Raw genomic sequence first — 24,087 nt, 5'->3', positions numbered from 1 at the left:
ATGCTCCAGCAAAAGTTTCTTTCGCTCGTTATGATATCGTTTGACGTATTTTTTCCAAGAGAAAATAGGATTTTCTCTCTCCCTTTTTTTATTTCTCTACTAAGCACCTATGTTTTTCCTTAGAAAGTATTTTTTAGATTCAACCATCCTCGATAACCAGAAGTGTTTTTTTATAGATGTACATAATAATAATAATAATAATAACAATAATAACAATAATATAGTAATAATGATAATATAATAATATAATTATATAGCGCTATTTCTATCATTATCCAATAGCGCTTTACAATGGGTTTAAAAATATCTCTCCATTAAAAATTAATTTAAAAAAACGTAGAAATATGTAAAACATGAGTAAAATAAACTAACTAATAAAATAGCTAAGTTGTAAAAATCAGAATAAAGACTAAAAATAATAAAACCTTGAAATAAGTTACAACAGGAGCCAAAGATTATGGCTCCTGGTTATAAGTATGAGAATGCAGGGGAAATAGAACCAGGGACACTCCCATACAAAATATAGTAATGTATACTCGGCGTACCTTTAAGAAAAAAAAGCCGTTTTGATATTTCTTAGGATGTTCAGCCTCAAAATGTCCACAGCGGGATCCGGAGCTTTCGCGATACCTTCCAGGGTATTGAGCCAAAACAGTGAGACAGGAGATATTTGACAATCAACTTTATGAGTAGAAGATATTTGAAGGGACTCCTCGTCTTCATCGTTATTAACAATCATCAAAGTGTCAGATAATGTGTTGTTTTAAAACTTGTACCTCTTAGGGGTGGGGAAAAAAAATTCAAGCCACGCCCATAAAACAGGATCTTGGTATCTCTTATTGGTTCGTTTCAAAGTTTCTGAAGATCACCCCATCCTTCTTATGTGGGAGTCTCCCCAAAGAAGTAGAATAATTTAACGTTTTAGAACATGTACGTAAACCTCAGACGTACAAGCATGTGGACACCCATCTTCTCCCTTTCCTTGCCATAAAGACCTTGAAAGGATAATGAATACATTAGCCTAAAGGACTGCTCTGCAAGATTAGAAAGGTATCTACCAAGGATTGCGTTATCGGATGTCTTTAACTCTGTCATCTTTGGTCGGAATAAATTTGTTCCAGTGTCATAATGGAAGACCAAAATGAACAATTATGAACAAATTACGGCCGTGTCGAAGAAAACCATCAAAGCCGCGCCAATGAGACAGGGTTATTAAGTCCCCGGGATTTCAAGACATCATCGAGGTGGGGAGGGGGATCGGCTTTATTGTAGCAATAAATAGCCCAGGGGTGGTCGGAAACAACCAACCATACCAGAAAGCGAACTTCCAAAAAGCTTGACATCGACCCCAGGGGATGTGATAATTAAAAAGAAGTGAGAAGTTGAGGGGTGGCTTCTATGGTAATTGGAAGTTGTTGTTTTGGCCTTTAATTTGCCGGGAAACATTTTGCCTTTTGTCTCATCAAAGCGTCTCAAATCAGTTATATAAAAATCCAAACTGTTACATGTTTAAGAAACTTGTTGAATTAGACTAGAGATGCACCTACAAAAAAATCTCAAAGGAAAGGCCGAACAGGCTCGGGATAAGCTGCTACTTCTATTTACTGATAATTTGAGTGGTATTCCCTTTTTAACATGAATTCGACGTAGAACGGTACTTTCCGCGCCAAGAACTATGTTCACAGCAGCTGAGTCATGTTAAACTAATCGAGCTGTCGCCATAAGATTAAACGAAAAGGCAGTGATGGTGTTTGGATATCAGATCTTACACAGCATTGAGTTTCACGATTTTCTTTCTCTGTTTTCTACTTAGTTTTAGTTTCAGTTGAGAAGATACATCAAACACTCAAGACAGTGTTTGACCAAATTTCCAAACTCCTCGAAGTTCGCCAAAAATACACATGTGCGCGGCATATTTTGACCTCTCGGTGTTTGCAAATGTAGCAAGAGACGGTCTCTAGTTTTTCATTCATTACTCGTCTAACTCAATAATAACTCATCACTGTTAGGACGAAGAAAATCATAGTGTGACAGTGTTTGGATATCTGATCTTACATTTTTAACATTTTGTTGATCATTTTCCTCTATATTTTCGGTTTCCATAAAGAAGATATATCAAATACTCGAGGCAGTGTTTTCATATTCCTAAACACCACGAATTTCGTCAAAAAATACTCCGCTGCGTGTCAAGGTTTTTTTTCTCTTTTCGGTGCTTGGAAATGTGTAACACTGTCTCTCGTATTTGAGATAACACGTAAAAGGTTGTTAATCTTTCAATTAATACCAGTTTTACGGAACAAGATTATGCTAGCTTTGGAGATTTGTCCACAAACGATCATTAGTTGATAGAAGAACAACGAAAAAATTTCCGAAGGTCATTCACGCTTCGATGGTGTCTTAGTCTAGTTGGTCAGTTGAGAATTTGAAACGGTTATTTCATAAACTTCCAAAAAATACCATAATACATTGCAGGCTTTAAGCCTCTAGTATTCAGGATTGCCCTTAACAGGCGTCATTTGCAAGTACCATCTAACAACATCTCTAGTGCATTTTGGGAAAAAAAATGCTAGTGGACACTTGTGTTTCCTGTTTGTAATCTGAAACCCAATTAGCCTCAAAAGTCAGTTGAAAGCTCAAGGCCGGAACTAGCCTGTATACATCCCCCCTCCACTAAAAAAAAACCGGTGAGAAAGATTTGTTTCGAGGGGAGGGGGGTGGATGTACACAGGATAGGGAACACGCCACACTCAAACACAAGCTGGCTACTTGTGCTCAAATTTCTTTGTGCCACTAGAACAAAGGCTTAACATAAACATTGGAGAGTCTTAAAACATTTTCAAAAAAGGCCTGTTGACCTCAATTTCTACAATCTGATTCAATGTGGTCCAAGTCCGATCGTCTCGATTCACCCCAAAGTCAAATTCCTTGCCCACCTTTGTACGTGATCACGTAAAATAGCTGGCGTGACGTATTACGTGACAGAACCGCACAGAATTCCGTGTTGTAACGCGACAGAATCGCCAAATTAGCGCAACCTAGTCCGACTTAAAACCACTTACTAAACCGTTATATATCACTGTCATTAAATTAAGATTCTTCCTTTATCTTTTTGATCTCTAGAGCTATCCGCTTAATATCTTCTAATCCTTCTTCTAGTTGAGTTGCTGTTGTTTTCTCTTCCTGTTTCTCTGTTTGTTCGTGTTCGTCACCATCCTTTACCGCACTGTCCTCGTTCCCAGACAGTTGTTTTATTACAAGGGTCACGTAGTGGTTCAATTTATCGTAGTGTTCCGGTGTTAACCTATCCTTGAGAAAGCTTATTATTTGTGGCACACACCGGCCCGGTGCATGTATCATGCAGTTGGTGTAATGCTGGAATAAGACCGCTGACGCCAGGTGAAGAGCCATGGCAGGCTCATTTTCTTGTCGAAGCTGTTCTTGAAGTACATAGCGGCGTTCCACGATCAGTTGCCTGGGAAATAACACAGTTTAAGGTGTTACGTATAAGCTTAATTTGAACTGAACACCTAAGTAAGCGCAACAACTGACGCGAGAATTGAACAAAAGGGGCCATCCGTTTTGTTGCAGGCAAAGGCCGCGTGTTCCACTGCTCGCTGATGTAGCATAACAGTTTAGACTTAACCCAACGATAGTAGATACTTTGAAGAGGGTTCTTATTACGAGTCCAACAAACAATTTGCCTCAACTCCTATTCAAGTCACTATCTTACCAGGTATTACCAAACTGACGAGATGAAAAGCATGCCGTTTCATGAACAATAAATATCGGTTATTGACCAAGTGTGAGGTTAAGAGGACTGGATATTGGCCAAGTTCTTTTTTTGCGGGTTCATGGACCGAGAGGGAGTATCCAGCAATCTTGATTGAACAAGCTTGGACAAAAAAGGACTTATTATATGCCTTTCGCGGTACATGTAATTTTTCTTGCGGGACACAGCGGGTAGTCCCGAGCGGGCAAGCTAGCGCCATCCCGCTCGGGTAGCCAATCACAACACAGGATTCGGTTCATCTTGCCAGCTCACGGAGCTAGCCATATTATAATTATACGTAATGGACCACTTGTATTTTCCATGACGTGTTTGAGAAATAAATGATTCCAAAAATTTCATCTGTGTATTCGATTGGACCCAGAATATAGAAGTTGTATTAGTCACAAACTATTTGAACTTTCACACTCTTTCATCATAATTGTCTTCTTTTCAGAGTTTCCTACAAGCTTTCAACTCATTTTGTCAATGCATAGCTCTCCATTTGTTGTCAAAAAACCGCAATCTCATGTTTAGACAAGGCAAGAGTCATGGAGCACAGAGACCGTTGCACATGTAAAACGACTGAAAAAAAAAACTCTCACCTTTCTCTTTTCTTATCCAACTTTTTCAACATAAATTCGCAGTATCCAGTCCCACAAATCACGTCGAACTGGGTAAAGAAGTCTTCTGTTGCCTAAAAAAAATTGAAAAACCAGAAACATGATTAATCTTCAGCCTTTCGGTTAACCGGGGTTCCCACGCTAGAAAGCTTCCCTCTCTACTGCGATCGATTGATAAAACGAACCACTCTCGAGAGTTCTAAGCAGGATCGACTTTGATTGGTGGTTTTTTTTAAAAAATAACAAAAATGTCCGGAAGTAAAACATCAGGAAGCTCGACTGCTAGACATAAAACAATTCAACCGGAAGTCCGATATTTTCGAACACGTTTCCCATGAGAACATCCCAGTGTCGCTTGCTTCCCAACCACTGACGTAGGGAAATGAAGATTCTGCGTACGAGTTGAACTTAAGGACGTTCGCGCGAAAATTTTCTAGTCAATAGATTTTTTAAAATTTTTACTGCAGTCTGATAACGGGTTACTTGTGTCAGAAATGCAAAAGAAAAAAGCAAAACAAAAACAAAAAAATTTGGGGTCACCGACTTCGTTTCAGAGATAGAGGGAGTGGAAAACTACCCTGGTTTTGAAAAATTAGCGCAGGAACTCAGCATGGTCTACAGGGGTTTACAGCTAAAAATATCGAACTGGGTGAGTCAACGGAGGCAAACGATCTTAGTCATATTTTGTAGAAGTGGGTCTGTTGCGTAAGTAATTTCAAATGTTACCAACGTTTTCACAAAGTTTAACCCTTCCAGTGGCATTTGAAATCGTCGCACAGATAAACGAAGAGCTAAAAAGAACGGAATTCGATCCTGCATTTTGCAAAAAATTCAAACTTCTAGTCGACAGATTTTCTTCATTTTTTCGCTAACCGTAGAAAATCGGTAGAGAAAATGATTCATCAAAAGAAAAACAGGGGTCACCGAACGTCCAAGATCGTGTGAATTTGCGTGCGCAGTAAGGATGCGCAGAAACAACTAACGCGAACGTCCTTAAGTTACAAAGTTGCATAGTTACCATGGAAGCGGAAAGCTTCCAAAAGAGTCAGGAAAAATGGCGACCGTATACATTGTTGTCACGGCGTCTCAAGCTGAACGGCATATCGAGTATGAACTGAATACATGTTGGAAAGCTCACAACAAGGTTACTTGGCGGTGAAGCACTTAATAAACTTAATACATGGTTGCCACAGACATCACTTTTCAAAATTCCCTGACTTTTTCCTGATAAAAATAGCATTTCCCCGAACAAAAAATTACAGATCTAGTAGCAGCTTCTAGAATGAACTTACAGTCCTCCTTTCTACTCGTTCATTTAGACTGATAAGTTTTCAAGAAATTTTCCTTCTTCGTTAAGGAAAAAATGTCGTTAAAATCCCATTGACCCCAACTGTTTTTTCTAGCCTTCAATGGTATTAAATCAGTCGTGTTAAATTATTTCAATTTTCCCTGACTTTTCTTCAAAATGTCAATTTTCCCAGACTCAAAAATCAATCTTTTCTCCTGACCGTTTCCTGACCTATGCCAACCCTGTAATAACTACGAGAAGATCGGGCGCGTATCCTGTTCCAATCGGACAGGCTTTACTGTAAGACTTGATACCAACATACAAAGTCTCCTTAATAGCAGTTACAAATATTCCACGAAGCAAGTGGGAAACAAAGTCGTCTTAGATAAAGAAACACAAAAACTTTTCGATGGTAAAAGACGAGGACACAGAATGAAGTTAAAGAAATACAAACCTTTCCATTTAAAGTGGTATTTAACTTGACCAATTCTGTTTTTATTTTTTCGGGGAATTTCGAAATGATCTTCAGGCGATCCTGTGGAATGAAAGAAAAGGAAAACCAAATACATCACTGTTAACGTGGGAGTGAAGCTTCATAAATGTCCAGTACTGGCCATGAAATCCCTGGTTTCTACACTTTGATATAATTCCATCCTTCTCTATGTGTGAAGTGTAGAATACCGTGGCAAACTAGGGATTTTCACGACCTTTTCCCCATCATTTCCACTGTTCTAATTCTTTACTTGGTTCTGCACTCCTACGACTTTTCGCAGAGGGGCAGTGTTTCAGCCAGAAAATTTTACTTGAGGGCCAAAGTGGCCCCTGAAGATCTTTTTTAGGGCCCAATTTTTTAGGAAAAGGGCCAACAAATTGAAAGCTACAGAAGGAAAAAATGCATCAGGGTACCAAGGAAAATAAAGCAGTTTATTAGGATCTATGATAAAATATAATAGTAAGTGCTTTTAGAAGTGTTTCTACACAATGAAGTATCTTTTGAGTCAGATACTAGTATGAAGGATCCGTGCATTACAAGAGAACAATCCGTACGCATACACGACGTAGTCAATGATCAAGGGTTTAAAATGCATTATAGGGCGATTTCAAACACGGCCAGCCATTTGGAAGTTTTTGGTCGTCAAGGATGAAATGCTTCTTGCATTGGCGACCGTATCGATCGCAATTTATTTCCAGCCCTGGGATGGCTTTTAAAATATTATGCCTGTGTTGAGCCTGCAGTCTTGTAAAAGGAAAGGGCCAAATTGGCCCTTTCTTCGTTTTTCTGGGGGCCATCTCTGGTTGTAACGCGGGATTCCCGCAATGGTGCGCTCTGGCGGAAACACTGGAGGGGATTATATTTTTTTTAGTATACGATGTAATTGACTTTTTCTCTTTACCAATAGCGATGAATATCTGCAAAACCGGTCCTGAAAGTTTCTGAAAGGTTAAGGCTAAACTCGTACATAGCTAACCAGGCAGGCGGGTGATAATCTACGGTACAACAAGCACCACAGTTGAACTACTTGTTTAATAATTTTCCTTACACCTACCTCAGGGGTTAAAGCGGAGTCGTCGTTAATAGTTAGCATGTGGTCAGCGGCCAACAGACCAACAGCTTGGTTCACTATGTCTGTACAAACAGTTCGTAGGAGATGGCGACATAACTGTGCTTGAACATCATCTGTCAAGACCAACACAACACAATTACTTCAAGTTAAGGTACCCACTGTGCCCGTTGTTCTCCCTGGCGAGAGACAACTCGAGGTATTCTTCAGAGAAGTGTCGTCTGTTGAAGAAGATAAAGTAAATCCGCGAAGTACAATAGGGACTGGCTCTGTGTGTTCAGAGAAGTGTTAGCTGTCATGTGTGATCTACAAAGTTGGAGGCACGGTGGCATAAACGATTAGCGCGCTGGACTCCGGGATTTTTGTGTCGTGGTCTTGGGCAGGACACCTTATTCTCTCAGTGCTTCTCACCCCCCAAGTCCCCCAGGTGTATAAATACCGTACCAGTAAATTTAATGCTTGGGGGTAACCCTGCAATGGACTAACATCCCATCCAGGGGAGAAATGAAAACACTCCTACTCGCTTAGCGCTACAAAAATCGGGATAAGCTCCGGCTGTATGGGCCATTAGCCTGACGCAAAATTTAACATTACCTGTTAAGCTGGGAAGAGTTCATTATGAGACTGTCCCGAATGTACGAATTGAACATGTCTGGGTGCTACCTGAATAAATTTAGGAACGTCATAAGAATTTCTGTAGCAAGAAATGACTTTGTATTTTATTACTATTCAATTGTTTGGAATGCTAGTACAACCCAGGACTGAACCGGAGTGACTTGACTGAAAACCAAAGGACCTCAGTAATTGTATTAGTACTGACAGTAGTTCTTACCGGTAAATAACTTAATTCCTTTATCAAACAGTTTGGCATTAGCCCACAACACGCTGACTTTGTCCTGCACCTCTGAGTGACTCTTACGTTTTTTAGCGCCAGTGGACAGGAACACAGAACGAGCCACTTCCTGATAATACTGAGTCAGCGGTCTGTTGCAAGATAAACAAGCACCATTTACTAACCAAAAAGGTGCAATATTAAGAGAACTGACAGTGCGTTCAAAGTGTATAAAACTCTGAATAGTGTTTTGCCAGCACACTTGAATATCCCAAGTATGCTTGTCGCACAGTCCAAATAAAGGACGATTGATTTACGTTACAACTGTAAAAAGATGTACATTTAACCATTACAATGTCCTACATTTCTAGTTAGTAGTGTAAACTTACTTGAACAGGTAAGTTGCGACTTCTTCAACAAGTTCGTCTGAACAACTTGGAAATCGCTTTTGTAGTTCTTCTGATATCTACATAAAGAGATCAAACGTATAAATGAAAGATAAATAAATAAAGAAACAGTTCAATTTTACTGTAAGCAGTCAAACGGAGGCCCAGAATAAGGTTCTACTCACAGCTTCGGTTTGCAATTTCCTTTTCAAGCTCAATTATCTACAATAAGGTTTCAAAAAGGTACGAAGAAAACTTCTACTATCCCCCATCCCTGCGCCACTATTTTCCTACAAGCCATTATTCCCCCCACCTCCAGGCCCATGAACGAAAAAGGGCCAGCCTCTAAGGTCAATTGCGTTGACGACAGCAAAGAAACAGCAAAACTTGCCTCCTCAACTGTCATAAATGGTAAATCAGTGGAATTTTGTTTAGGGCTTATGTCTTCTTCTAAATCTTCATCTCTTGCTCGGTCCCTCTTCTTGTCACGCACCTGATATTTAAAAAGAAATGCATGTACTACTGTAAATTAAGAAAGGAGATTTAACTTTAATGAGGGCTGGTTGGTACGGTGGCTTAAAGAATAAGGTGCCACTTTACAACATGCAAAGACGTTTCAAGACAGTGTGATAAAATGGATACAACAGTACAAACTTTCCAGGATAAATTTCGATTCAAGAATTTTATTGAAAACAGGAAAAAAAAAAAAAGATTCCTATTTAAGGTTGTAACGACCATGGTAAAAGAGCATACAAAATACTTAGTACGTAACCTATAGTATGAACCAAACGGCTGAATGAGTGGTGCACAGGTCTTTTAATGCCAAGAACCTGAATTCCACTAGCCCAACAGCCCCAAGCTTAACTCATGAACACATTATGAAAACAGCCAACACACTGACATTCTTTAGCAGAGATTCCAACCTATGTATGATTTCTAACATACCTTTTGGGTCTTGCTTTCTCTTCCTCCTCGTCCTCCACCCCCACCACCCCCGCTACCACCACCACCACCACCTCCACCTCCTCCTTTACTTCCGCCACCAGCTGCCTTTTTCCGTCTTTCCTCTTTCTTAGAGTCCCGCCTGTCAGAGGCGCCTGCAGACGCTCCCATAGAAGACAGGTCTTTCCTGGTAAGTTCAGAGAACAGGGCGGGAGCCTTGACCGCATCCTACGGATAATGATACAGTGGAGCCCCATTAATACGGTCACCAATGGGCTACAAAATCTTGCTGTATTAATGGGGTGACCATATTAAAGGGCTTCTTTTAAATAGAGAAAATGACTGACTGAGCTTTTGTTCAGGCCAGAATAAAGTGACCGTAATGATGAGGTGGCTGGGTTCTACTGTACACTTAATAGTCCCTTACTAAGCTTGGAAGACCTACACACATGTTAAAATGAGCTTGCGATGAACAAACGTTCCCTTAACGGGAAGAAAAAAACACACTTCCAAGTTGCAAGGGCAAAAAAACAGTAAAAAAATTACAAAGCAGAAAACAACCAGGATGTAAGAAGATTTTTAATGATTTAGAGACATTTATTTATTTACTTAACTTCACCTAACTAAAACACTTATATATACATGTACTGTTTATTAGGCAGGGAGACCACTACAGCCAAGCCAATTACAGTGGATCCCTCGTTAATACGACTTAAACTAAAGCTACTCATATATAAACAAGAAAAATCAAAAAGAAACAAAACAAAAGTTTGAATTGCTAGAAACAGCGTGACAGCGGGCACAGAAGAGTCCTTGCTTTGTTGTTCCTGGGACAGATTGTTCTCCATGTTCTTATGTCGACAACCTCGTACAGATCTAGAGTCCTATTTTAATATTGAAGTAGTAAACAATTAAACGAGGCTAGAGAGATGTAACGTGTCCGTAACTCAGTCGGCGGGACATTCCATGTGTGGCAAGCGCGTATGAAAAAAGAGTGTTGATAAGTAACAATTCTACTTCTGATTTGAAACACGAGTGGCAACCAATGAGATCTCAAAAGCCAAACTTTTAAAGGAAAATATGAACCAAGGGTGAAATTTCCAGAGGGATAGGGAGGGGGGGGAGGGGGGGGAGGGGGTTCAAACCAATAAACCCTCTGTGGGAGGGGTAGGGATAAATCTAGAACAACATAATACAATTGGATTTGAATCAGTGGAGTAGCAGTGCAAGATTGCAAGGAAGACAAAAAAGGAGCATTGATGATCAAAACTGTGAACTTAAAGCATATATTTCTGGGGTGGATACAGGATTTTAGAGAAGGGGGCTCAAGATACGGACCGCCAAAGGGGATCCCTTAAAGGGATAAAATTTTTAAATTGAGGTCCTTGGAAATGGGATTTCCGGCATTCTGAGGCCAAGTCAGTGTGTTATAATGTCTCATTTTCTTAATTTAGGGGGCTGGATTGAACCCCCTGAACCCTCTAGATCTGCCCTGGCATTTACCAGATAGGTTAATTATGGGTCACATTTAAAGCCAGTCAAGAATGGTCACTGATAACTTACTGCCTTAGCCTTGTCTTGCATCAGTTGTTGGAAGGGATCTTTACAGTTTTGTAGGAACTGTTCACTGACCACAATACTCTCACAAAACACATGAGCTGAGGAGCGACCAGAAGCCTTCAGACAACCCTGTAACAATTGGGCGGCATCATCTGGAGTAAATGGCGATGGAAGGAGAGGCTACAAAAGAAAAAGACATCGGACTGAAATGAATTATTTCAATGAAGCAGTTTCAGGTTAGGGCAGTGGTGATTGCATCGTGAAAATTGCTCATTAAAAAGTTTATCAAGGAGTACATGGTACTGTGTGTTATACATATACGTCTTGGTATGTTTTGTAAGCCTGTAAACAGGATCTGAAAATTGACATCACAGAAACTCATAAATTTTCAGAAACATTTGAACAAGTCAATTTTCAAAGAGATCACACGGGACCTGAGAGTATCGGAGTTTGACAGTACATGAGTCAGAGCAAAAGTTTGAATGCAAACTCTTGGTCATGCTTAAATCAGTCATATCAAAAAGATAAAATTTTCTGACATAACTGGCTAAAACGTGACATTTTCATTTTAATGAATAATTTTGCACTAAACACTTAAAAGTCTAGAGTTCAAAATTACTTCAGAACTAGCTCACCAGTATGTCGACCCATTCACCACTGGACAGAGCTTCATCGATAGCAGCTTCAACCTGGTCTTGTAAAGACTCACCCACACAACAGGTGGGAAGAAACTTCACTGGTAACTTTTGAAACCTCCTCTTCAAAAATTGTCTTCCGTCAGTAATACCAAGCCGTGATAGCGCATCATACTCTGAACAGGAAACAATGAAATATTCAGTAACAATCTAACTTAGTTTACTTATTCAAACTAAAAAGAAAATGATCTCTGAGTTTTCACGTACTTTTTTTAGTTGATTCCCTTTCTTGATATTGTTTTTTTTTTAACAACAAAAAAAGGACTTGTTAATGTGTACCCAAAATTGTAGTTAGGTTCACTGTAGTTAAGGTACATATTATCTCCTCAACATCATGCCAAGAAATATGCAGCATAAGGGGATGGAGAATTGGCTTTCAACAAAATCAATGCCTGACGTCGTAGAGATAGGCATAACTTGGGCCACCTTGATTGTTCAGTTGAGATGTGTTAAAACATCTTGTAAAGAATCATGCCAGTCAGTTACTTACCAATGTAGCCATTTTGGTTGAAGAAGTCATCAATCCAAGATGTCTGTGTCTTGGAATAAATATCTGGAACAAAGACAGCCTTGTCCTGTCGCCCCTGTATGCTGCCTGATATGCGACCCTCAGAGCATAACTGGTCAATATCAGCTATAGCAGGAAATAATAGTTATTACCAGCACAGTCATTTTCGTGACATATTTTCGGTGAAGTATCAAACTTTGATTAAGGGAAGAAGAGTAAAAAGCCCCGAGTTCAACTCCTCGACTGCGCTGTGTAAATAGCCAGCTGGTCAGCCTCCAACTACTGTAGCTGGGATTCTTAATAGTCTATGTTATATTTAAAATATTTGTTCATTCATTTACAGTGTCCCCAATTAGCACATTTAATAGTGCTAAACATATTTGACACTTAAATAAACTTATTGTTAATATTATTATTATTACTATTATTAATTTATTATTATTATTATTATTATTATTATTATTGTTGTTGTTGTTGTTGTTATTATTATTATTATAATAAGGTAAATAGACGTTTTTCGCTTGGGCGGTTTGTTTTCTCATTACAGACCACGTGATATTCTCTAGAGAATTGTTCCTTTGTCCGTCTTAAAATTATTTTATTCACATGCACATGACTATTTGAAAATTTGAAAGGAAGAATTCTCAAGAATATCATCACATGGTTTGAAATGGGGCAACAAACCACCCAGTTGAAAAACGTCTATTGTACATTTTCCATTTCTGTGACTTTTACTGTCCTTGAAGTTTCATTCCCTTCACTTCTGCAGGATGTTCTAGCACATGTAGGTAACAATATAAATGGTGCTGACTTAGCTATCCAGTATACGGTCATATCTTGTCATAGACAACACATGAGGATCAATGTTCAGAGAGATCGTGAAATGAAAATGAGGCATACTCTGCAGAACCTAACCACCAACATCACAAATGATCCCCAACCCAACTTGCATTTAACAGGACATTAAAAACTTAGGGAAGAAGAGTAAAAACAAGGAACAAAAAAGACAGCAAAGGGATACAGAGAAAGCTCAATGTCACATTTGCTGGTGATACCTTGCTGCTACAAATGGGTGTACATGCTTGGTTTTACACCCATCAGCCCTAGTCTACTCTGCAGGCCTTCAAAACCCAACACATTTCGCAGTGCTTTACATTGTAACCTGTAGTTCTGACAGTGGATCAATGAACTTACTGTAAAAGAGCTTTTCCTGGAATCCGTACTGAGCCATAAGAGATGACACAGGAGTGGGTCTGGAAAAAAGCAAAATAATGTCACTCTGTAAAATAGTGCTGGGATCAATAAACATGAAACACAATTTACCAGAGTATGTAGCCATCAAAAATGGTGGTAAAAGAGCAAGAAAGCATCAATTTAAGTTGCAAGTCTCTGCTTATTGACATACTTTGTTATAGCACTAAACACTCCTCTTATGCAAGCCATTTGCCGAGCCACAAATGCATCAGTAAATAGGACGCCTCTCTCGAGTTGATCAAGCTGCCCATGGATGATTGTTCCTAGCCGGGCCTCAACAATCTACAGTGCAACAAGAGAAAATAGGAAACAATCATTCAGAATCAGATGCATCCACCACGGTACATGTACATTGTAAACAGTTACATGTCTTGAATTGCAATGTGACAAGACTCTAAAGGCTTCAAATTTCCAAGAGTGATTTGACAACATCCATAGGCATATGGGCACCTTCGGACTTGGGGGGGGGGGGGGGGGTGGTGACCTTACTGACTGAAAAAAATTACAGTGCTCGAAAGCAAGAGTGTTGTTCAAATGCACTCAAATCACAGTAAAAACAAAACTGTTCACAGGTCTCACGTCTAATGAAACTGTTATCATTCCAAAAATTGTTATTTTGAAATGTCGCATACTCTGTGACCTTGATCAACAGCCCAGTAAAATCAGAAACTTCTAAAAGAAACAGTTAATGGTTAATGGTCGAATGATACAAGGTTGTTTTGATACAAGCCACAGTTCGATAGAAATGGAGGTTGATTTGATACACATCTAAAGTCAATTTGATAAAAACTCAAGTCATTTCATAGCAAAAGTAAACTAGAAGAAATATCCCAATGAAAGTCTTTTTATCTCCTTATCCCATACGACAGCAATCTGTCGAAAGAATGTTACTCCAGAAAAAGAAAAATCATGTTTGTCTGAAGGTCTTGGAACTTTTTTGATTCTGCTGGCTGAATATGCTGAACTTCTTCTTTGAAACAAGCCCGATTTGAAGGGAAGTCAGACGAGCCATCGTCCACTACAAAACAAAAACATTTAGTATCGTTTGGCAATTCTAAACTTGGAAATTCTATTTCAGACTGCTTGGTATCTTAAAGTTTTGTATTGAATTGACTTAAAATGTGTATTGAATCAACTTTGACTTGTATCAAAATGACTTGCATTGAAATGACTTTGTAATGAAATGACTTTGTATCAAAATGACCGGACACCACTTTGGTTGTTAATTCTTCCTCGTACAGAGAGTTCATGAAAATTTTAAAACCACGCTTTGTAGAATCATTCAAAATGGCTCTTTTCAGAGCCACCACAAAAACAAAAGTCTCGGTCTTCATTTGCTTTGATTCTTTTGTCATTGTTTTGTTGATGGAAATCATTTCTCATGATACACATTTAAACTATATGGCTTTTCCAAAACAGAATACCTTGATCCTTATATCATTCAACGTTAACTCCAATTTGGCAAGGCAAACATCAGAGAAAGTAGCCTGCAAGCCTGGCCTGGACAAACTTTTAGAATGTTAATTCTCCCAAGTACTTTTGCCCGAATCATGAGTGTTTTGCCCAAGAAATGTCAAAAATTTTGGAAACTAGGGGGGCTGCACCCCCTGCCCCCCCCGGACCTGTATGCCTAAGACAACATCCATTATCTCCTAAGAGCATCAATGCATCGTGAAGTAGACTGCAGGTGATGAAAATATTGAATGCATCGACTACAGGATATTAGAGCGGCTCTCCTTTGAGTATTGCAAGTAAATTTGCATTTGCTTTCATTGGTGTTGTGTAACTACATGTATGCTAACTATGCTTAAAAAAACCAGCACCACTTTGTGATCCAATCAGAAGTTAACCCAGAGACAGAGCAAAGTGTATTAGAGAGGTACCCGTATTGGAGAGGTAACTATGACGATGTCACTTTTAGGTGTCTACTGAAAGTTAAGAGTGTTTAGTAACTAAAATCAGGCCCAAAAGTGATATGTTCTGGTATTAGTATCGCTGAAAGATAAAGTGTCGATGTTTGTGTAACCGCCTACAGAGTAAGAAATAATAATTGTCATCAAGAATCAGAATGGACTGATGTCATTTTAACCTTGAATTCTTTAGGCCAAAATTACTACGTTCAACCATGGAGGACTGAAATTCAGTGTATGACTACATCCAAAAAATATTTCCTTACTGGTTTCCATATATAAGTAAAACAGTTGTTAAACACAAGTTTTGGATGCTGCACCATTTTCAATACCCTCAATTATATTAGGTGTCCCCAATTAGTACAGGGATGTTTCCCCTTGGCTAGTTAAATTTTGAGAAATTAAAAGAGTTTTTTTTTATTTGATTTGAATTTGATTTGACATAATACATGTATGTACCTAACAAATCCAGAACATTAAAATTTCTATATAAAAAAAACAAAAACATATATTAATTGTTTTAAACTGTTTGTATTTACTTGACTGAAGATCATTTACTTTGCAAATATTGTAGATTATCTGTACATGTATCATTTTACCTCAAGGAGGAAGTCAGTAGACAGTGTGAATGTCTTGCTAAGCTCTGAAATAATCACTTGACCAGACTCCTGCAGGGTGTCATTGATCTCCTCTGCAACTTGGTCTAAGTAGTTACTAGAGTCGCAAGAATACACAAGGAGGTAATTAACCATAAATAGAGACTGGGATGTGCTATACGATCTCATAAATGAACTTGCAAATTATGCAAATTAATGCTATATTAACAAAAATCCTCCTGTGTCCTGTCATGTTTGTGATTGTGCAGCTTTGTCAGGATATTTGCCATTTTACAGACTGTTTATGACAAATCAATCCATCTGGTACACTGTAGCTTTTTACTGCAGTTATATTAATTCTTGATTTATTGTGTTGTCCAGCTGTTTGATTCTAAAACTCTTGCACAGCGTAAGATTAGTGATTCTTGTTCTGGATTTGATGTCAGTCTTGATCCAATTGTACGAAGAACTGAACTTTCTGGTTTCAACTCTCTATCAGTAGCTAATAATTAGGTCTGTTTTAATAAGGGGAAGTGGGTTGAGGGGTGAGGGGTGAGGCATAAGGGGTAAGTCCAAAGAGCATCTTGGTTACCCTGAAAAGCACTCCAGTTAGCATGAATTAATTTTGCTCATGTTAGCCTGTTTATGGCTAGCTCTCAATAATGTTACTAATCCTCTCACACCTCTCACCCTTACTGCTTGCCTATTTTAACATGTGCAAGTTGATAACTGCTAGAGCCACTTTATACATGCACAAGGAGAATAAAGTTAAAGAGTATGTAATCGCCATCCTGATCATTGGATAAGGTCAAAAGACAATAAACCATTTAAGCTTCACCACACCAGTGGAAAGACTAAGGCAAGTGTGAACAATCTCCCCTCTGTCTATCTCACTTGACAAAATAAATGGGCTGATAAATATGTACATGTGATACTCAGGTTGTCATTGGTTAGTTCTTTAATTACTGTTCTGAAATACCTTATAGTTGACTTCAGCATGGAAACAATATTCGCAAACTCATTCATCAAGTTAAAACAACGAAAATCACAACCATGAAGGAGGTTTGGATACCCAGTCTTAATTAGCATAGATTTTGACGATTTTACTTCTCCGTTTGCTCCTTAGTTTTTGTTTCGATTGAGAAGATATATCAAACACTTGATACAGTGTTTCATCGGCTCTCCAAACACCTCGAATGTCGTCAAAAATACTCCGCTGCGTGTCATATTTTCAACTCTCTTCTCGGTGTTTGGATATCCCAATGAAATACTGTCTCTCGTGTTTGATATATTACTTCAACCTTACTGTACTGTTACAAGAGTTTTTCTTTTCTTTGAACACTGGGACAGATTATTTTGTGTCAGTAGAAGAACAAGGACAGGAAGTCTAATTGGACCAGAGGACATGTACAGTTGTATGTATACCATGTATAAATCAACTCTAACAATACTGCAATCAGCTACAGCTGTATTAAGTAAATTCTGATTTAGCAAATTGTAGCACTTTAACTTTAACAGAGATGCCTATGTCTGGAACTACAAGACTAGTGATTTAAAAATAGAAATCATTTTCCCTGTTTCTATTGCGTTTTCATGAACATGAGTGAAATTTTGGGAGAAAAAGAAATGCTATGGCAACACGAGCCAATAGGCAAGTGTTTCAACAGGTTCTTGATTTCTCCAAACTTTCAAAAGTTTTCTTATACCAGTACCTTCATAGAAACACAAAGAAAACATTTCCTATCTTTTTAAGAAAACAGCCCAAAGAAAATATCAAACAAGGTGACTGCAACAACTTTTCTGTTTTTATCAATTTCTAGAAATACAATTTTAACCCATCAACCCACATATTTTCTTTGAGCTATTTTCTAAAATCATACAATTATAGTGCACCAGTTGGACATAACAATGACAATAACTGTATGTGAACAGTGTTAGTATCCTGGCATAATACTGACTCAACTACTGATTATAATATTCCAGTTCTAACTTACTTGTCAATAAGTTCTCCTTGGATGACAATCAAATTCTTGTCATGCTTTACAATTTCACTGACTTTATTCTCAATATGGGTTAGGTCTACACCTATAATCTAATAAAGAAAATCATCAGGTAGATAAGTTTCTCTTAACAGAGGAGCCACAGCACCTTTTATATTACACAACATTGATCATGTGTTCTACACAGTCCAACCTCCACCAACGCTGTTGACACGACTTGACAGGTTAGCTAGTAGCCATGATAGAGAGGGGGCCACCTCTGTATAAATATCTATAGCTACCTCTGAGTCTCTACAGCAGCCAGGAGTTTTGTCCCAACCAGTGAAGGCTGATACACACACTTAACTTTCATCAAGCTTCCCCACTACTTGAGGCAACTTCTCTACAGAACCTACAGTTGAAGCTCACTATCTCAAACTCCCCGCTCTCTCAAACTCCAGTAATAATAAATAATAATAATACATAATATTTTAAGAGGAGGCCTCCAATCCCCATAAGTGGTTTTCAGGAGGGTCCTCTGAGAAAATAAATGTTAACTCATTTTCCCTTGGATTGGCTTTTTCAGATATTTACCCCGTCTATGGACTAGCTTGAACCCACGGTATCAAGAGCTATTTTTTGCTTCCATTGAGAGTTCAACATAGCAAGGTTCAATTATAGCTAACTCTTGCATAGGGTGGTCATCATGAAGAGGTTCATGTCAACACTTTACAAGAAACAGAAAAGTTTAAAAGTCCCCTAAGACTGTATGTGTGAAACCAGTGTATGGATATGTACAACTGTTGAAAACAACCATGCAGTACTCACAACATAAATTCATTTATTTGATATTAATTCAGAAAAATAATTTATTTTAAAGATGGTCTCAGAAACGATTTAATTTTAAATTAATTCAGATCTGTGGGTTAACAACTAAAACCAACCAATCAGATTGCTCCATTGCTGGTCAAATATTCTCTAAGTAATGGACTGGGCACTGTCCCAAATGATCCCATGTGATCACTGTTAAAGATTTTCTGGTAGTTGTTATGGCTCATGTTCCTGAAAGAACTTGCTTTTACATAAAATATTTCTTTCCTTTTTTTTTCAGCTCTCTTTTCTTTCTTAATATCAAAAGTAAGTATATGCCTAGCTGGCTCCCTATCAGAATTGCACACTTGAAGTTTGCAATGTTATTTTTCCAACATGATGGTGAGAACTTTTCTAAAATTATATTTTCAGTTGTATATTAAATTTCTTATCAACCAAGCTGGCACAGGATCATACTGGAAGAATATCGGCCCTCAGTTTTTATGTCAAGCCAGTTAAGGCCAAACGCGAACTGTCAGGACCTTGGCCCAATGGTTTTCCAGTGCAGCCCTTGGGCTTGGTTGGTAGGGGTAGGGATGGCATATGATTAAGCTTACAATCCCCCCATGCGTACATATTCTTAGGGGCAGGAGGAGTTAATATTTTCAGAGGTTTATAAACACATTTGAAAGAAACAAGTAGCATTTAACAATCAATTTTTTTTTAATTAATCCAAAACAACAGTAGACTTTCTATAGAACTTATCTGAAACACACTTGATAAATTCACGTAAAAACACGTCATCATTCCAGAAAATAATGGAGTGACTCATGTAGGGCAATCAACAAAAAATAAATATCACATACCTGCTGTAACTCCACCAAATTAACTCTTCCTGAAAAAGATAATAAAAATGATTGTTCCACTACAGATTTCACCACAAGTGTCAATTAAATAACAGAGATATTTACCTCCATGAACAAACAGTTCGTCTTTTATCTCCCGTTCAAGCTGTTGTGGGGTTAAATATTCCTTGCCATCCGTGGTGTAAATAACCTCGACAAGGCCAAGACCGATCAATTTCTGTACTATCTCAATGCAATTTCTTTCCGAAAGCTTGTGAGCCGTGCTACTCAGCTGAGCACGTTGAAAATCGGCCGCTAATCTTTTTATCTCATCCCAATCCGCCATGTTTTGGTCTCTTTTTCTCCTGATCCCGAGCCTGCACGGGCTCAGCAGTAGCCTTGATAACAAATGCACAATAAATCTGCGCATGGTTATTTTCAAGATGGCGGCCATTTCGAAGCAAGAGTACCTCAAACGTTATTTGTCAAATTCTGAAGGTGCGAAAAAGAAAAAGAAGAAAAGGATCCCTAAAACGGCGTCCAAACATCCAACTTATATCATAGTGGATGACGATATAACTGTCAGAGACATCAAAATCCGAGATTCCGCGCAAGAAACGAACGAGTTCGAAGGCGAAGTCGATGAAGCTCCGGCCGTTTATGAGGAGGATGGCGTCACAAAAATATCACTTGAAACATTCAAAAAGCGGGAAGAAGATAAGAAAACAAAGTGGGCGCCAATTAGCCTAGAATCACAATCAGTATTTCACACGGAGGCAGGAAAAAGACTAAATTCTAATAGTAACAATTCGACACCAAGAATGACAAGCAGAGACGGAGAGGACACTCCAGATTTGTCTCCTCGAAGGAGTGGAGTGCTGTTCGACCCTGATCAATCGCCACCCGGGAAAAAAGACAGAGCCCCTCCACGTAGCTCGGTAAGGGACTCGTCATCAGACGGGAGGAGAGATGTCTCTAGTGAGGGAGGCCATAGTCCTCCGAGAGCCAGACGAAGAAGACACGATTCTGGTGATTCGCTCCCAGAGCAAACACATTGTCATAGTCCTGACTTATCACCCTCTAGACAATCACGGTTACAGGCAAGTCCTGACAGATCCCTTAGGAGGAGAGTTAGAAATGACTCCCCTGACGTATCCCCTGCCCGCTCAGGATTGAATGGAGACTCAGACCAGTCACCTCCCAGGAAAAGAATGAACAGTGATTCTGATCAGTCACCTCCAAGGAAGCATGCAAATAGTGATTCAGATCAATCGCCGCCAAGAAGACAAAATGGATCCGAGAGAAGAAGTACAAGAAGTGACAGTTCAAAACAAAGGAGACAAAATGAACCAGGATTAGAAAGAATGTCAAGTGGTTAGTACAAGTTTATGGCTTATATTTTCTGGTCCACTTATTAAGGAGGTGCATGCTAGGGATATAAATGTACTTGTTTGCACAACTGGCAAATTTCTGTGGCAGAGTCATTTATGTAAGAACATGTTTCCTGTGCCTTTTAATAGCATGTGAACTCAGAATTTCAAAGCCTAGTGGTGGAGATAATAGTCGGTCATTGCACATTGTCTGACCAGATTCTTGAAGATGTCCAACTAATTTTACATCATGATCTGACGTAATAACCGAACATCAAAATGACTTGTGAATCTGACATGAGATAATTTTCTGATAAGCTTCGGGTTCATTGCTTTGGAATGACGTATATGTAGCTCTGCCTCAAGAGATCACTCGGATCATGCGGCATCAAAAGAACCGTTAAATCCCTATCCAGAGTGGATTCATCAGTTCCTTTGATACACCATGCTCCACGTGATCTTCAATCACATATTTTATGATCTGGATTGTACTAAAGGAATGCACCCTAACAGCCATATGTAAATAGTGGTAAATCTAAGGGAGGACTGTAGCTCCGTATTGGATCCAGAAATTCTCCACTCTCTCTTTAATCCCTCCCCCTTTTGATCATCTCTGCCAGTAAATGATTATTTTCTAAAAATTAATGTTAACATTCTGCCAGCCTGAGTTATTTCCCCCAGTAACAGGCTAATCAAATAACATACCGTAAATCCTCGAATTGGCACTCCTCAAATAAGTGCCCCTCCTATCAGCCAAAATTTAAAATAAGCACCTCCCTCCCCCCATTTTGTGGACGAGTAAGTTAAGAAAAAATATTAAAAGTACTCTTCGGCAATTTGAACTTTAGGATCAGCTCTTTATGTCAATAAAAGCCTACAGTATGTTGTTGTTTACATGCAGATGATGTATTTAAAAAATGGTCATGTCAAGCCACGATTTGGGAAAAAATAAATAAGCGCCCCCATCTTCTCTTAAATTTGAAATAAGCGCCCTAGGCACTAATTTGAGGATTTATGGTACCTCAACAACCCTTGTACATGTAGTGTATTCAATTTTTAGCTTGAAAATTAGAAATAAAAATTAGAATGGGGTTTCATTGATGTTTTCAAAAGGAGGGCAACTGGTTTTCACAGGTGGGAGAAACTTTTTGAAATGAATTTCTTTATAAGAAAAAGTTTCCTTTACAGTGTAGATAGTTAAACCAGGCGGGCAAAATCAGCTGATCAATTTGCCCGGCCCTTAATGAAACCCCTGAATAACCTATAGTATTGTATTAAGCCATTTATTAAAAGGTATAAATTATTGTAATGCATAAATAAAGGGTGAATTTCATGCCCAAGACGTCTTAAACCTCAGGAGGGTAAGCTTCTTTCAGAAATGTTTGGTATGCTAAAGGTCTTTCATTTCTCAAGGAGGTATGGGTAAACCAGGAAAATGTAATTTTCCCATTTGGTTGTTTTCTCTATCACGGCAGGACGGAAAGCTGGTCTTCTGAGTGCCAGTGACCTGAAGCGAGAGAGTGAATGGAAGAGGGAAAGAGAAGCAGAAATGTTTGCTAAAATGGATCCCAGTATTTCTGGAAAAGGCTCAGAGACAGTATACCGTGACAAGATGGGAAGAAAAAAGGACATCAAGTTGGATAGAATTAAAAGAAGAGAAGAGGAGCGCAAGGAGATGGAAGACAATGAGAAGTTCATGGAGTGGGGAAGAGGGTGAGATTTTGTTCAGTTAATTAAAGCAAGTATAATCTTAACTGGCTATGAAGTATTTTCTATTGCCTTGTGATGTGAGCACTTGTGAATGATGTAGATTGATGTTTCAACTGCGTACTGCTAGACAGTCTTTTTCACGTGATGAGGTCAACTGGTTAAGCATCACCTATGAGGCACAATGCTCTATTATGATTGGTTGGTTTTCAACTTAATGTTTCATGACATTTTCATAATCCAAAAAGAGGGTTGAAAATACATGTATCACTTGCAGCAGAGTATTTTTGACAAACTTAGAGTTCTTTCTGTCAATACATTGATGTTCAAAAGACTCTGTGCCAAGTTTCTGATATACCGGTTGCTTGTCAGTTGAAACCAAAAGTCAAACAGAGAAATAAAAAATGAAATGATTTCTATGCGAATGATCAAACTAAAGACACAGCTCTTTTGCTAAATAAGAAGAGTCCTTTCAAGTGTGTTACAGGGTTCCTATTTGCATTTGCCTATCAGGGTCACTCAGACGAAACAAACACAGGATAAAGTGGCGGATTATCTACATGAGATAGACAAGCCACTAGCAAGGTACCGTGACGATGAGGACCTTGAGAAGATGTTAAAAGATCAAGAGAGGGATGATGATCCAATGTTGGCTTACATGAAGCAGAAAAAGACGAAACAGAACATCAAGGAGGGAAAGAAAGGTATGCTTTGTTTCCATGACTGAATATTCTTTTTTTAATTAGTTAATTATTTCTCTGCAGGTTCTGTACATCTTCACCTTGTCATGGTGGTGAAACCGTGTGAACCAAAAACTGCTAGTGGATGATAAGCTGAATGTGAGTGCATTCAGCAGTGCTTCTAGCCCTTGAAAGTCAAGTGCATTATTTTCCTAGAAAACATAGGAACACATCTTCAATTTGGTCTAGAAGATAGCTCAGTGATAAAGCAAAAAAATATTGTCAGAGAAGGGGCAGTGATTGTGTGCACGTGTGAATGAAATGAAAGCGTCACCAACATTAAAATGCCTTCTACCAAAACAGAGATAAAATGGAGGTAAATTTTCTTCAGTTGCCATGAGCTATCGAGTAATGAAAAAATTACACTTTAAGTGTGGCTACCAATGATTCTTGTTTTTTTTCCTCTAATGCCAACGCAACATCTGGGATTTATGCGCTCTATAATTTTCAGCCTAGCATCTACTAAAAAATAATGCACACTCAGCTCCAATAGCAGATATGCAGCAGCTATGTCATAATTATTCTTACTAAATAATCATAATGACTGGTTGAAGGGCAGACCCCAGTTGAGTTCTTGTTACGAATTCAGTAACAGAAGTTGAACACTTACATGTTCAGTCCATTGTTTTTGTGGGAAGAAGACCTTACAGCGCAAATCAGTTTCTGATACTACGACTTTCTTTTCAGAAAAGCCTGTGTACAAGGGCCCTGATC

The 24,087-nt window shown here is 38.7% G+C and overlaps 2 protein-coding genes across 2 annotated transcripts in view; one reads left to right on the top strand and one right to left on the bottom strand.

The window, feature by feature from the left end:
• Positions 1-1,698: 1,698 nt before the first annotated feature.
• LOC145481455 (E3 UFM1-protein ligase 1 homolog) lies at positions 1,699-20,016 on the bottom strand. Its single transcript, XM_081459951.1, has 17 exons — positions 19,683-20,016; positions 19,578-19,606; positions 17,917-18,014; positions 15,926-16,040; positions 13,568-13,698; positions 13,357-13,415; positions 12,145-12,288; positions 11,595-11,770; positions 10,963-11,139; positions 9,403-9,627; positions 8,849-8,950; positions 8,461-8,537; positions 8,072-8,223; positions 7,225-7,355; positions 6,132-6,212; positions 4,372-4,463; positions 1,699-3,472 (listed from the first exon to the last, which is right to left on the bottom strand). The coding sequence occupies exons 1-17, from the start codon at positions 20,008-20,010 to the stop codon at positions 3,088-3,090; spliced, it is 2,502 nt and encodes an 833-aa protein (XP_081316077.1). The 5' UTR covers positions 20,011-20,016; the 3' UTR covers positions 1,699-3,087.
• Positions 20,000-24,087, top strand: part of LOC145481456 (uncharacterized) — a 4,696-nt gene continuing 608 nt past the window's right edge. Inside the window, exons 1-4 of the mRNA XM_081459952.1 lie at positions 20,000-20,930; positions 22,402-22,639; positions 23,147-23,337; positions 24,061-24,087. The exon at positions 24,061-24,087 is cut by the window's right edge and continues 608 nt beyond it. Coding sequence (XP_081316078.1) covers positions 20,000-20,930; positions 22,402-22,639; positions 23,147-23,337; positions 24,061-24,087 — 1,387 coding nt within the window. The remainder of the gene's footprint in view (positions 20,931-22,401; positions 22,640-23,146; positions 23,338-24,060) is intronic.

This window comes from Orbicella franksi, chromosome 3, assembly GCF_964199315.1.
Source record: "Orbicella franksi chromosome 3, jaOrbFran1.1, whole genome shotgun sequence".
NCBI lineage: Eukaryota > Metazoa > Cnidaria > Anthozoa > Scleractinia > Merulinidae > Orbicella > Orbicella franksi.
This window is presented reverse-complemented; position numbering and strand designations above follow the sequence as displayed.

Bases quoted from the DNA above. Each gene is read 5' to 3' on its own strand.
- LOC145481455 (XM_081459951.1), bottom strand. From the start codon at position 20,010: ATGGCCGCCATCTTGAAAATAACCATGCGCAGATTTATTGTGCATTTG. The intron at 11,140-11,594 runs GTGAGCTAGTTC...TTTCTTTTGTAG, and splicing joins GTGAATGGGTCGACATACTG to CCTCTCCTTCCATCGCCATT. The intron at 4,464-6,131 runs GTTTGTATTTCT...AATTTTTTTTAG, and splicing joins ATACCACTTTAAATGGAAAG to GCAACAGAAGACTTCTTTAC.